The following is a 14,897-nucleotide window of genomic DNA, read 5'->3' on the forward strand; positions in this document are numbered from 1 at the left end:
AAACCCACGCAGACACGGGGAGAACGTGCAAACTCCACACAGTCTGTCGCCTGAGGTGGGAATTGAACCCGGATCTCTGGCATTATGAGGCAGCAGTGCTAACCACTGTGCCACCGTGCCGCCCACAAACAGTGACACTCCTCCACTCCCATTACAAACAGTGACATTACCCCTCCCCATTAAAAAAAATGACCGTCCCCCTGCCCATCACAAACAGTGACATTCCTCCTCCTCCATTATAAACAGTGACCTTCCCTCTCCTCCATTACAGTGATACTCCCCATTACAAACAGCGACACTCCCCCCATTACAAACAGCGACATTCCCCCATTACAAACAGCGACATTCCCCCCATTACTAACAGCAACATTCCCCTCATTACAAACTGTAACGTTCCTCCACTCCCATTACAAACAGTGACATTCCCCCTCCCCATTACAAACAGTGACATTCCCCCTCTACCATTACAAATGGTGACCTTCCCCCTCCCTCATTACAGTGACATTCCCCCACTCCTATTACAGTGACATTCTCCTTTTCCCCATTACAAACAATGACACTCCTCACCCCCCCCCGACTATTACAGTGACATTACACCCTCCCCCATTACAAACAATGATACCCCTGTCTAATCTACAGGATGGGATGAAATGGGTTATGTTTTACTGCTCTTCACAGTTTCCCCGAATGGAAAATGACCCAGGGTCGACAGCACGGAACAGGAAATGTTTGACTTCCTGCATTCTCAAATGAATATGCATTTGACGTGAGCCAATCATATTCTTTGGTTGAATGGATTTTCTTTAACCTTAGCTGTATTGAGATATTTTAATAACAATCCCACCGTTGCCACCATGTTGCTTGTGATGCAGACCTGTCCACTATCAGTAATTTTTGAAGCTATCTCCTATTTCTTCTTTTTAGGTATTTTTAAACAACCTGATATAACATAGGTGAGGGAAACAGTGGAACTTAGAGTCATAGAATTTTACAGCATGGAAACAGGCCCTTCGACACAAACTGGTCCATGCTGACCATGGCACCCACTCAACCTTTTCCAATTGCCCGCATTTGGTGCATATCCTACTAAATCTTTCCCATCCATGTACCCATCCAAATGTTTTTTTAAATGTTGCTGTTGTACCTGCCTCAACCACTTTCTCTGGCAGCCTATTCCATAGACACACCACTGTTTGCATGAAGACGTCCCTAAGATCCTTAAATCTTTCCCCTCTCACCTTAAACTTATCTAGTTTTCAATTCCCCATCCCTGGGGGAAAAAAAACCTACATACATTCATCCTATCTACACCCCTCATGATTCTATACTTGAACCCAAACTTTCTGGCCCAGAGATATGGATATTACTGCGGAGCCCTCAAACAAATGGTATGAAATGTCAGGCAGGTATTTAACAGATAATCTATCACTTGGTGGTCATTATGGGCTACTGACCCTAAATATAATGTTTTAATTTTGCGGTCTCTGATTCACCAGGAATTATTGGGAGTGACAAGGCAAGTCTAGGAAAATGACACTTTGTTATTAACAAGTCTGTTGTCTAGGGGAGGGTCTGCCTTAAAACATTGTCACTGACAAAGTGCGCCCTTGGTTCTGGTCAAGGCAAGGCTGTGATTCGCTCACCTGCACTCTGTGTTTCTAGGAGTCGATGCATTTTGCGATACGGTCCTGGCGGGATGTTGAGATTTGCCATTGCGTTGTCAGGATTCATGGTTGCATCCTTGAGGGTCTTCTCCCCGTTGCCATTGAGGTTGATCACCTCGTGCTGGGAGCCCGGCTGCAGGGTTGGGTAACTCCTGACATCGGTCGTCCTCTGGCCTCCATCTGCTGTCCCCTGCCTGAGGGAGGACTTGCACTGCACCGGCTCGATGTGGCAGTTGGCATGGTAGATGCTGTGGACGGACTCAGTGTTGGCGGGTGCGGCGGGCGCTGGGAGAGGGTGCAGCTTGGTCAGGGGTGAGGGCAGGACGATGAGCCGGTTGGCGGTGCTGTGGTGGGCTGGGTCAGTCTCCGCGTCTCTGATCTCCGGGCCGGCTCGGGGGGCCCGCAGGTTCCCGTTGCTGACGTGGTAGTGGTGGTGGTGATGGTGATGGTGGATCAGGTGGTGGACAGAGGATGCCCGCTTGCGTTTCCGTCGTTTGTGGGGTTGTGGGCCTGGCCCAGTCCTGCCGCCGGCTTGGTGGCTCCTCTGGCTCACCGCTAGGTGGCACACACGCACCACCTCACGCCTGGCCTTTCGTGCCATGTGACTAATGTACTTGAGGAGTTCATCATAGCAGCTCCCTGGCTCAGAGAAACTGGCCAGTGTGCTGGCGTTGGACATGAAGCGAACCCGCTGCTCTTTCATCAGCTGGCTTTCACGCTGCTTGGTTTCGGAAAACTGGGTGGCTATGACGACTAGACATAAATTGATCATAAAAAATGATCCAACCTAGAAAAGAACGGAAAGATACAGGAGAGAGTTCAGAGACAAGCACTGCAATTTGACCCAATAGCTGCCGTTAATGGGAATGTTGGAAACATTTCGGGAATTCAGCTTGGAATGGGGTTGCAACAAATGCCTGGAGCCAATCCTGGGGGATTATGGTAGGAATAAAAGGAAGCACAATTGCAAAAGCAAAATACTGCGGATGCTGGAAATCTGAAACAAATGCTGGAGAAACTCAGCAGATCTGACAGCATCCATGGAGAAAGAGAAACAGAGTTAATGTTTGGAGTCCAATATTTCTCTTTCAGAACTGGTGCTACTTATGTAGTGCTGAAGAAGAGTCAGGATGGACTTGAAACATTAACTCTGTCTCTGTCTCTCCTTATTCCACTCCCCACAGCTCGAACCCTCCAACCCTGGCAACATCCTTGAAAATGTTTTCTGAATCTTTTCAGGTTTCACAACATCCTTCCAATAGCAGGGAGACCAGAACTGAACACAGTATTCCAAAAGTGAATTGAGGCCACAATTGTATCAGTCATGATCTTGTTGAATGGGGGAGGAGACTGTTCAGGGCCAAATGGCCAGTTCCTGATTCTGTTTCCTCATTTGAATGTGAGAGGTCAGAGGGCAGGAGGGAATAAATGACAGAGGCTCCAGGCCAAAGAATGTGGTAATGGGAGAACAGGCTAAAAGTGCATTATGGGGAGGTGAGAATGGCAGGGTAACTGTTGAGGCACAAATAGCTTACTGTAAAATGCTTTTCCTTGTCATTCTTATTTGAAACAGGTACTGCCCACTGAGCATTCTAGTCAATGGAGCTTTCTTATGCATTGTTCTATAGGCAATGTTAAAACTACATCCAATGTATTAGCGAGTTTTGAGTAGATTTGTAGCTCAGGTTGAGGTTTTGGATGTAGGTTTGCTCACTGAGCTGGAAGGTTCATTTCCAGACGTTTTGTTACCCTACTAGGTAACATCTTTAGTGTACCTCATGCAAAACAATACTGAAAATTCCTGCTTTCTATTTATATGTTTGGATTTTTATATGGTTTGTATACCAACCCAAAGAATCCCAAACATATAAATAGAAACCAGGAATTTTCAGCATTGCTTCGCATGAGGTCCACTGAAAATGTTACCTATTAAGATAACGAAACGTCTGGAAGTAAACCTTTCAGCTCAGCAAGCAAACCTACATCCAAAATCCAATGTATTATCCATTTTAAATAATTGAGCCTAAAATGTGAGACGGTGGGTCTGTACCGAGGATCAGCAAGAGGTCAAGGTGTATATGTGGTTTACATGAACTAGCCAGCACCTCTTAAAGTTAACTTGCATTTTGTAATGTTAACCTGCATTTTGTAAAGTTAACCTGTATTTTGTGATGTTAACCTACATTTTGTAATGCTAACCTGCATTTTGTAATGTTAACCTGCATTTTGTAATGTTAACCTACACTTTGTAATGTTAACCTGCATTTCTTAAAGCTAATTGCACCTCTGGAAGCAAGCTAGCACCTCTTAAAGGTAGCCTGCATGGCTTAAAGTTAACCTGCACCTCTTAAAGCTAGGTGACCCCTCTTAACGGACAGCTACCTTCTTGCTTCAGCAGGTTGGAATGGTTTTGCTTAAGGACGGAAGAGTGCCAGTGGTACACAGTAGACCAGTCAGTGGGCTCCCAGATTTGGGAATGCAATGCTGTGGTGGAACAGAGGCATTGTGGGGCTGGGGTGGCCTCAAAGGCAATGGGAACATATTATCAAGGAGCCTGCCTTCATGAACCTGGCTATAGTGCCACAAAGCACAGAACAACCTCAGGTGAGTGCTTACCTTCAAATGTTGCCTCTGAGCCAGTGCAGCTTTAATCTCATGCAGCAGTCAATGCAACCTAACTTCTCAGTAACCATTGGCAATCTCTAGTGCTCAGAAAGCATGGCTAAGATTTGTGATCTCCACTTTACCCTGACACATTTACAGGTGCAAACCTCAAACATACAAATCTCACAGCCATCACATCCCTGTGATTGTTCAGCTATACTAATAACATCACTCAGACAGACTCAGTGGGCTTATGCCCGAAACATCGATTCTCCTGCTCCTCGGATGCTGCCTGACCTGCTGTGCCTTTCCAGAACTACACTCTTGACTCTGATCTCCAACATCTGCAGTCCTCACTATCTCCTAGACTCAGTCTCATCGCACTATTCTCTAACTGGGGAAGTGGCACATAGCAATAGGCATCCAGTGGGAACAAGGCCTAGCCTCTCTTCCTGAGCCTGTTGGAGTGATCCGAACCATTCACCCTCTTGTCACTGAGGCAGTGGCAACCAGTGTAGCTGAGACTGATTCCTGTTGTTGGGACCTTCTCAGGTCTCACTTGGCTGTTATCTTCCATTCTGGTACGAAACACCAGCTGCAGTTAGGGTGATGTGCTCCTCTTTTCAAATGCCCTCTGCATTCAGCACTTCAGAGAACAAGAGCCCACTGCCCGGTCAGTCAGCAGTGTGTGAGAATGACTGGTGTGAGCAGGAGTGTATGTTTATTATGAGCCCACTGCCTGGCCAGTCAGCAGTGTGTGAGAATGACGACAGGCAGTGGGCTCTTAATAAACATACAGGGGTGTATGTTTGCTGAGGACACACTGGGATTTATAGTCTGGCTCAAATACTGGCACCTTGTTGATTTTAGAGGACAGTTTACAAGCGGAATGGTGTGTCACCAGGGATAAGGGGGCTGCAGGCAGGGCAGGGGGATCGGAAAACACTGGTGAAACATGATAGTCTTGTTTTGTTGTAGAGGAATTAGGTGAGGACACTGAATGGTAGCCCTTCTCATCTCCTGTTCAGTTTGACATGGGCGAGGACAGAAATGGCTAACTGGTGCATGGTGACTGATGCTCGGGTAGCAGTTTTCTCTCTCTCTCTCTCTCTCTCTCTCTTCTCTGATGACCCACAGTGCAATAGCCCAAGGGAGATGCAGACTTACCATCTCTTTCATCACTCTTTGTGAAAGTTCAGCACCACTCGTTCCTGTGTCCAACAACCTGAGTGAGCTCCTCCAGCCAGGCTGGACATACATTGAGGGAGGCAGGCAAATCCCTCAACCACCAACACACCCCATCCCCACCCTCCCCTCTCACCTCCAGAAAATTCAATCAATCACTTGGGGGGCTGCTCCCTTAGTCACAAGAGTGTTCTCTCCCATGATTGGAGGAGCAACAAGCAGTTAGCAAGAATTGGCAAAGAGGAGGATTCTGGGCAAGCTGGAGTCAGCATTGATGTCGGACTGGAAATGTTGTTGGGAGCCAAGGTGTGGGGAGAGACATCTGCTGGGTTGTAAGGGGAGAAATTGGGAGGTGATGGCCTAGTGGTACTATCATTGGACTGTTAATCCAGAGACCCAGGCAATGTTCTGGGGACCTAGGTTCAAATCCCACCACGCCAGACACTGGAATTTGAATTCAATGAAATTCTGCCATTAACAGTCTAATACGGTGTGGAGGTACTGGGATGGACAAAATAAAAAAAAACACAACACCAGGTTATAGTCCAACAAGGTTATTTGGAAGCACTAGCTTTCAGAGTGCTGCACTTAGAACAGTGCCTGAAAACTAGTACTTCCAAATAAACTTGGCAGTCTAATGATGACTGTCAATTGTCAGATAAACCCATCTGGTTCATTAATGTCCTTTAGGGAAGGACACTGCCGTCTTTCCCTGTCCTGGCCTCCAGACCCACAGCAATATGGTTGACTCTTAACTGCCCTCAGGACAATTAGGGTTGGGCGATAAATGTTGGCTTGGCCAGTAATGCCCTCATTCCGCGAATGAATAAAAAAATTAAAAAGGGGGTGCTGAATCTGGACAGAAGGGGAATGCAGTAAGAGAGCTGGGGAAGAAGAAGCCCACAATAGGAAGGTTGGGAGGAAGTGAGTGGAAGTGAGGTGGGTAGAACAGGAAGCTTGAAGAGAATTGAAGGCAGGGAACCTGCAAAGGGTGTTGGCTGAGAGAGAGGCTGCAAAGGAGACCGAACCATTTCATACCCATTCACAATGGAATACTTAGCTAATTAGCAGTGAGGAAAACTTGAAATCACTATGGCAATGAATTCTTTGCAAATGAACGTGGAATCTCTAACTTTAGCTGCATAGATTGAAGAATTAACAAAAACCAAAAGAACTGCAGATGCTGTAAATCTGAAACAAAAACTGAAATTGCTGGAAAAGCTTTGCTGGTCTGGCAGCATCTGTGAAGGGAAATCAGAGTTAACCTTCCTCAGAATGCATGGTAGCTAGGAAAATGTCAGTTTTTATGGGGAAGATAGCTGGGGGGAGGAGTAAACGATAGGTGGAGATAGAGTTGACAGAGCAAGAAGAACAGTTGGACAGACAAAGGAATAGATAATGATCTGGCTTGGAGGATGAATAGCTATTAATGGGGAGTGTTAGTGGTTAACAATGGGTGGTGTGTAATAGCAGACTTTGTGAATAACAAGGCCTGGTGTATGAGGGTTGGGGTCAGGACATAGGAGAGCTTGAGCCCTAAAATTGTTGAACTTGATATTGAGTCCAGAAGGCTGCGAGTGGAAAATGAGGTGATGCTGAGCTTCACTGAGATAGAGATGTTGACCAGGGAACAAGGTGGTGTGTTGAATTGACATTTTCTGAGTTACCATCAGATCTGAGGAAGGGTCACTCGTCCCTGAAATGTTAACTGATTTCTCTCCACAGATGTTGCCAGACCTGCTGAGTAATTTCTGTTTTGGTTTCAAAAATTAATACATGGAGGGAATTTCATTGGGTGATGTTGTTATGAGCTCTGTGTGTCAATTGTTAAACTTAAATCAGATTGAGATCAATGCAGTAAAAAGGTAGTAATTACCTGGGTTAAAGTTCCACCTTTGCAAATATGTGAGGTAAACAAATTAGCTATGATCTCACTGGTCTGTAGTAACTATGATTAGAGACAAAGCCTTTTGTGTTTTAAAGTATATGTCAAAAATTTGGAAAAGAAACCCTTGTTAACTTATGCCTGTTGTGCTAATTTAAATAATTCTAGGAATTTAGTGCTTTCCTTGTGTATAGTATCTTTAAGTTTAAAGCAGGGTTGGCCATTCTTGAGGACATCAATGAATTCTAATTCTGCTTCTGAGTCAGTCCGAATGCATCATATACACAAAATAATATATTCTGCATTAACACAACTACAGAAGATATTGTTAATATGTGATGGCATCACCCAATAACTGAGTTGATGAGAATACACAAGGAGCCCTTGCAAACAAAGAAGTAGTATCAGAAAATCAAAACGTAGATCCCGAGAAAGCCTCAAGAAGAGTCTTTGGAATGAAAAACCCATTCTTCACCCTGTCCTCCAACAACATTATACACACACAATACCTCTGTCCAGCAAAGGCCAAAGCAGCTCAATTGAAAGTTCTGATGCCCTTGCATAACACGCATGGTGAAGGTTCTAAGAGCAGCTGAAGGCATGTCCAGCTGTGATAGTTTAAGAAAGTGCATTAACAGGACCCACAAGGTTCAAGTGAACAGGTTAAGCTTCAAATGAGTGTTAGACACTGACTGACGTCATGATCAACTTGCTTCTGTTACATGCTTAACAAAGCTGTTCTCTAACCCTGTCAAGCACGGTGGTCCACATAGGGCGCAGTGAAAAATAGTTGAAAGAAGATTATTTTCAGCCTCTCTGGGTTCCCATAGTGCCTCAACCAGCAGGGCAAAGAGCCCAATTTTGCAACCCCTGCAAAAACCCCTCATGGCCCCTCTCCATTGGAACTGGAGTAGATATGGTCATGTCATGGTGATAATCATAAACTCATGATTCAGAATCTTGGACTATTAATCCAAAGAATGCAAGTTTGAATCCTGCTGTAATTTGACAGAATACAAGTGAGAATTTTATATTTGGTTTAGAAAGGATCTTGAAGTAAAAAGGCTGGGAAGTAAAAATCACCATGACACTATCAAACCATTGTAAACTGGTTTGCTCATATGGATTTAGGGAACTGTTGCTCTAATTTGGCCTGGATTCAGTTGTGGCTAACTCTCACTGGTTTATTGGAATGGCCTCACAGTCCACTCCATTGAAACATGGCATTCTCAAGACAACGAGGACCAGATAGTCATAGTCATAGAGTCATAGAGATGTTCAGCATGGAAACAGACCTTTCGGTCTAACCTGTCCATGCTGACCAGATATTCCAACCCAATCTAGTCCCACCTGCCAGCACCCAGCTCATATCCCTCCAAACCCTTCCTATTCATATACCCATCCAGATGCCTCTTAAATGTTGCAATTGTAACAGCCTCCACCACTTCCTCTGGCAGCTCATTCCATACACGTACCACCCTCTGTGTGAAAAAGTTGTCCTGTAGGTCTCTTTTATGTCTTTCCCCTCTCACCCTATACCTATGCCCTCTAGTTCTGGACTCCCTGACCCCAGGGAAAAGACTTTGTCTATTTACCCGATCCATGCCCCTCATAATTTTGTAAACCTCTAAAAGGTCACCCCTCAGCCTCCAATGCTCCAGGGAAAACAGACCTAGCCTGTTCAGCCTCTCCCTATAGCTCAAATCCTGGCAACATCCTTGTAAATCTTTTCTGAACCCTTTCAAGTTTCACAACATCTTTCAAGTTGATGCCTACATGCCCAGAGAGAGAAAAACATTTTGACCTGAATACTTACTATGATGAGAAGGATAAAGTAGATGAAATTGTAAAACGAATGAGCATCCATGACAAAATACATGATGTCAACCCATCCTTCCAAGGTTATAACCTGAGAAAAAAAAATCAGATATTTCAGAAAGTCAGAGCTTGACATCAATCAAATCAAGCTGTTCTACTTCAACCGATCATTCTGCATTTTAACTTCAATAAAATCAAGAAATAAAATTGCCCTTGCCCATTTTTGGATGGTACTAGACTGTGTTTGATCCTAGACATTTGGTAATTGATGTCCTTGGCACAGGATATAAATCCACAAAAATTCAAAACTTTGACTAATAATCCAGTTAATGTGAGTTTAAATCCCAGAAGACTGTCAGACAGAACAAACTTTGGAGAATTCTATAATTGGTCCAGAAATGATCTGGAGATTAAAAACTGGGATTAGTAAAAGCCATTTTAAGACTATCAGATTATCACAAAACCCCAACTGGTTCATACATGTGGATTAGGGAAGGATACCTGGCTCTCTAATCTGGTCTGGCTCCACAAAGATTTACCTCATTTATGAAAGAAAGCTGATTGCTGTGGACTGGGAAGCACGAAGTTAGAATTTGGTGTTTGTAACAACTAGGAGGAAAGCATTGCATGGTCCCTTTAAAAGGTCATGTGCTTTTTCTGTGCTAAGAGATTCAAAATGGATGTCTGTGAGCAGCAGCTTGAAAGTTTGCAAGTACACAGAGAGCCCAAATTGAAGCCTTTGTACAGTTAGCAGGCCAAGCAGCACCATGATTACCAAGACAACAGGCTTTTGAATTGAGCCAATCAATTTGAACCAGGTGCTTAGACACCAAAAAATCTATTAAATTTAAATCTGATGGTTTTGACAAAAGAGGACCAATCCTTCGACTGACTGAACTGGTCTTCACTCTAAACAACTTCTCTTTCCAATCCTCCCACTTTCTCCAAACCAAAGGGGTAGCCATAGGCACTGCCTCTTCGTAGGATATGTGAAGAGTCCATCTTCCGCAGCTACACTGGCACCACCCCCTCACCTTTTCCTTCGCTACATCGATGACTGTATCGGCGCTGCCTTGTGCTCCCATGAGGAGGTTGAACAGTTCATCCACTTTACCAACACCTTCCACCCCGACCTCAAGTTTACCTGGACCGTCTCAGACTCCTTCCTCCCCTTCTTAGACCTCTCCATTTCTATCTCGGGTGACCGAATCAACATGGACATTTACTATAAACCGACCGACTCCCACAGCTACCTAGACTACACCTCCTCCCACCCTGCCCCCTGTAAAAATGCCATCCCATATTCCCAATTCTTTCGTCTCCACCACATCTGCTCCCAGGAGGACCAGTTCCAATAACGAACAACCCAGTTGGCCTCCTTCTTCAAAGACCGCTTTTTCCCCCCAGACGTGATCGACGATGCTCTCCACCGCATCTCCTCCACTTCTCGCTCCTCTGCCCTTGAGCCCCACCCCTCCAACCGCCACCAGAACCCCACTGGTCCTCACCTACCACCCCACCAACTCCATATACATCGTATCATCCGTCGTCATTTCCGCCACCTCCAAAAGGACCCCACCACCAGGGATATATTTCCCTCCCCACCCCTATCAGCTTTCTGAAAAGACCACTCCCTCCGTGACTCCCTCGTCAGGTCCACACCCCCCACCAACCCAACCTCCACTCACGGCACCTTCCCCTGCAACTGCAAGAAATGCAAAACTTGTGCCCACACCTCCCCCCTTACTTCGCTCCAAGGCCCCAAGGGATCCTTCCATATCCGCCACAAATTCACCTCCACACACATCATTTACCGCATCCGCTGCACCCGATGTGGCCTCCTCTATATTGGGGAGACAGGCTGCCTACTTGCGGAACGTTTCAGAGAACACCTCTGGGATACCTGGACCAACCAACCCAACCATCCCGTGGCTCAACACTTCAACTCCCCCTCCCACTCCACCAAGGACATGCAGGTCGTTGGACTCCTCCATCGCCAGACCATAGCAACACGACGGCTGGAGGAAGAGCGCCTCATCCTCCACCTAGGAACCCTCCACCACAAGGGATGAACTCAGATTTCTCCAGTTTCCTCATTTCCCCTCCCCCCACCTTGTCTCAGTCCCAACCCTCAAACTCAGCACCACCTTCCTAACCTGCAATCTTTTTCCTCACCTCTCCGCCCCCACCCCCGCTCCGGCCTATCACCCTCACCTTAACCTCCTTCCATATATCGCATTTCCAACGCCCCTCTCCCAAGTCCCTCCTCCCTACCTTTTATCTTAGCCTGCTTGGTACACTTTCCTCATTCCTGAAGAAGGGCTCATGCCCGAAACATCGATTCTCCTGCTCCTTGGATGTTGCCTGACCTGCTGCACTTTTCCAGCAACACATTTTCAGCTATAATTTCGAGAGAGTAATTTTTAAAAAATGTAAATGGGACTTGTATTTATTGGACCAGCATACCATTAGAATCTTGCTTTATTCGGGAATAGTTAGCAGTTAGACGGGATTTATGCTGTTTGTTAATAGTTTAGTTAAGTTGTTCACTGTCAGAGTTAGATAAATAAATTGTTACTTGTTGATTTTGAAGTGAGTGTCAGGGATTTATTTTATTTAACCATTAGAAGTTGCTGAAAAGCTGGTTATACCACTTTTCACACTCCTTTTACAGATTATAAGGCAAGGTGCTCCTCTTTGGATATTTCGGTTTTAGTTCTCTGGTTTAGTTTTAGTCAACCTCTGTTTTATAACACAAATTTTATAATTTATGCAGACACATTAATAACTGATTGAGGCTACTAGACCACAGAAAATGACTATTATGACATAAGGAAAGTTAATTATTTTTATATCTGTAGATAGTTTTCATAATGACACACCAGTAGGATGCTTGTTGGACTGGAGGCCTGTGATAAGTGGAGTGCCTCAGGGGTTGATGCAGGGCCTAACAAAGTCCTGCACACCTCTGTTAGAGGCTGCCTGCTCTAATAATACAGGCCTCGACTGATAAAGGCAAATGTCCTGTATGCCTTCTTCACGACCCTATGAACCTGTCTTGTCAGATTCAGGGATCTGTGGACAAATACTTCAAGGTGTACAGTGGAGATTCAGTGGGATGTTGCTTGGGATGGAACATTTTAGTGAGGAAGAGAGGCTGGATAAGCTTGGGTTGTTTTCCTGTGAACAGAAAAGGTTGAAGGAAACCTGATAGAGGCGTGTAAGATTATAAGGCGCACAGACAGGGTGAATAGAAAGCAACTATTCCCCTCAGTTGAAGGGTCAACAACAAGGGCACATAAGTTTAAAATGAAAAGCAGGAGCTTTAGAGGGGATTGAGATAAAGGTTTTGAACCAGATGGTGGTGGGAGTCTGGAAACATAGTGCCTGGGAAGGTAATGGAAGCAGGAAATCTCACAACCTTTAAAAGTACTTGACAAACTTTCAAATTGTGATAACAATCAAGGCTATGGGCCTGGCGTGAGAAAGTGGGTCTAAGTTGGTAGTAGTACAGGCTTGATGAGCCAAAAGGCTTCTTCTGTACTGTATGATTCTAGAAATCCATGATCCCTGTTTCTACTCCCTTGTCTTATTCCTTCTTCCAAAGTGCATCACCTCCCACTTTGTCATGAATGGCATCTGAACAAAACAAAAACAAAATAACAGCGGATGTCGAAACGCAAAAGAAAAACAGAAATTGCTGGAGAAACTCAGCAGGTCTGGCAGCATCTGTGGAGACAAATCAGAGTTAATGTTTCAGGTCCAGTGACCCTTCTTCAGAATTGACTGTAGCGAGGAAAAGGTTGGAATAAATGCTAAAAGAGAGATGGGGAAGGAGTAAATGATGGATAAAGATGGAGCCCAGGGAGAGTAAACAAAGGAATGGGTAAAGGTCAGCCTGGTAGAACCAACTGCTGCTAATGGGGACCATTAATGGCTGACAATTGCATGTATGTGGTAGCAGGCCATGTGATGTCAAGGCCTAGTGTGTGAGGATTGGGGTAAGAACATGGGAGAAGATGCCTACAGGCTTGAGCACCATGAACCTTGGAACAGACTCTTGAGGTTAGATTGCCGAGGCCTGTTCTGAGGTCAGCTCCACAATGACGGGGCTCCCACTTGCTGGCGTGCAAAGCTTTACTTTCAGGAAAAGTAACTTGGAACAGGGAAAAGGAAGGAAAGCAATGGCCAAAAATAAAGACGTGCGAGTGAGCAAGAGGAGTGTAGCTGTTGAACAGGGACAGATGTGTGTGGGAGTGAAGCCAGCTGAGTGTCTGGGAAGGCAGGCAACATCTGTCAGTTGAGAGACATGGAGTTGGGGGGAGGGGGGAGACGTGGGGAAGGAGTGAGCTCAGAGGAGGGGTTGGGTTGTGTCTAACCGCGCTGTAACAGTGGCATATCAGATTGGGAGCACGTGTTGCCTGGACCAGTAATGTCGGTTACAAAATACTTCTGTTGCACGAAACAGCACCGAGCCATCTCTCCTGAAAGAACACATAGTGCTGTGTTGATGAAGGAGCAGGGGCTTGGGTTGGGGGTGGGTGCGGGAACTGGTGGTGGTTGGGTGTGGAGTCAGAAAATGGTTCTCATTAACATCTGGAACTACTTATTAGCAGTGTGTTCAGAATCATTTCAAATGATTTTCAGGTCCTCTGTATCTCAGTGTTAACAGAAGGAAGGTTATAAATAAGAGAACTATTTATGGATGCAATTTATTTTCAGAAAGGGTTTTCTTAGGCTATAGCCAAATGATGTGCCCGCTGGTGTGCCCTGGCACTGGTTAATAGGCGGAAGGTCAAAGGGAGAGCTTTGTACATAACGGACCTGGAAATATATCGCCATTCCTTCACTGTTGCTGGGTCAAAATCCTGGAACTCCATAGCACACGGGCTGCAGCGGTTCAAGAAGGCAGCTCATCAAGGGCAAATGGGACAGGCAATAATTGATGCCCACATCCCATGGATGAATATAAAACAGGGAAAGCTCCACACAAGAGCAGGCTTGTTGGACCTGCAGATAAGATTGTGGCATTGCTGCTCACATATTGATGCCAAACTCAGATCCGTTTTCCCAGTGAACGGGAGTTGGTTAACACCAAGGTATAAAAGTGGCACTTTTTTTAGAATAGGAAGCTGCAGGAGAACAAGGTGTCAAAGTAATTGCGGGTGATAGTGAATTGAGGGATTGCTGAGAGTGTTGGGTGGAGTCTAAACTGGTGACGCACTGAACTCCTATCTTAGCAATGCAGCCCAGTGTGTATGGTAGTGCAGTAAACTACAGGTGTCACAAAGCCCTCCCAACTGCTCAGACTGCACAGAGCTTCCAGTATTGGGATTGGGAAGGTCTGCAGCAAAGATTGGGGCTGCCATCTCCTCAGGATTGGCCTGGAGTCTCCAGGAATCAATCTCCAAGACAATGCTGATGTCCAACCATGGAGAAAAATCACAGGGAATTGCTTTGTTTTGGAGGGGAGAGCATCAGTTTCTCAGAACATTTCTCTTTACCATTTACAAAACTATTGAAACTGTCAGGGTGGGGAAAGCCACTGGTTGATAGACATCCATCATCTAATTTGGTAATTATTTTGCTTTCTGATTGGTGTAGGTAAGCCAATGGCTGAAGTGTTTGGGGCAACTCATATGATGAGCCTACCAAGAGAACATTGATTCACAGGTGTGACAGAGGACAGGCTATAAATATTCCCCATATCACAGCAGCTAAACAGTATGTTCCAGTAACTT

At 45.4% G+C, this 14,897-nt stretch overlaps 1 protein-coding gene and 1 long non-coding RNA gene across 4 annotated transcripts in view; one reads left to right on the top strand and one right to left on the bottom strand.

Moving 5' to 3' along the window:
* cacna1g (calcium channel, voltage-dependent, T type, alpha 1G subunit) overlaps positions 1-14,897 on the bottom strand; it is a 308,065-nt gene that overhangs the window by 213,595 nt on the left and 79,573 nt on the right. For all 3 annotated transcript variants that reach the window (XM_060844315.1, XM_060844314.1, XM_060844316.1), the window contains exons 6-7: positions 9,155-9,247; positions 1,644-2,451 (exon numbers count right to left, since the gene is read on the bottom strand). In XM_060844315.1, coding sequence (XP_060700298.1) covers positions 1,644-2,451; positions 9,155-9,247 — 901 coding nt within the window. The remainder of the gene's footprint in view (positions 1-1,643; positions 2,452-9,154; positions 9,248-14,897) is intronic.
* The window catches only part of LOC132827675 (uncharacterized), a 197,622-nt gene that overhangs the window by 151,185 nt on the left and 31,540 nt on the right, over positions 1-14,897 (top strand). The window lies entirely within an intron of this gene.

Source organism: Hemiscyllium ocellatum, chromosome 25, assembly GCF_020745735.1.
Source record: "Hemiscyllium ocellatum isolate sHemOce1 chromosome 25, sHemOce1.pat.X.cur, whole genome shotgun sequence".
Taxonomy (NCBI): domain Eukaryota; kingdom Metazoa; phylum Chordata; class Chondrichthyes; order Orectolobiformes; family Hemiscylliidae; genus Hemiscyllium; species Hemiscyllium ocellatum.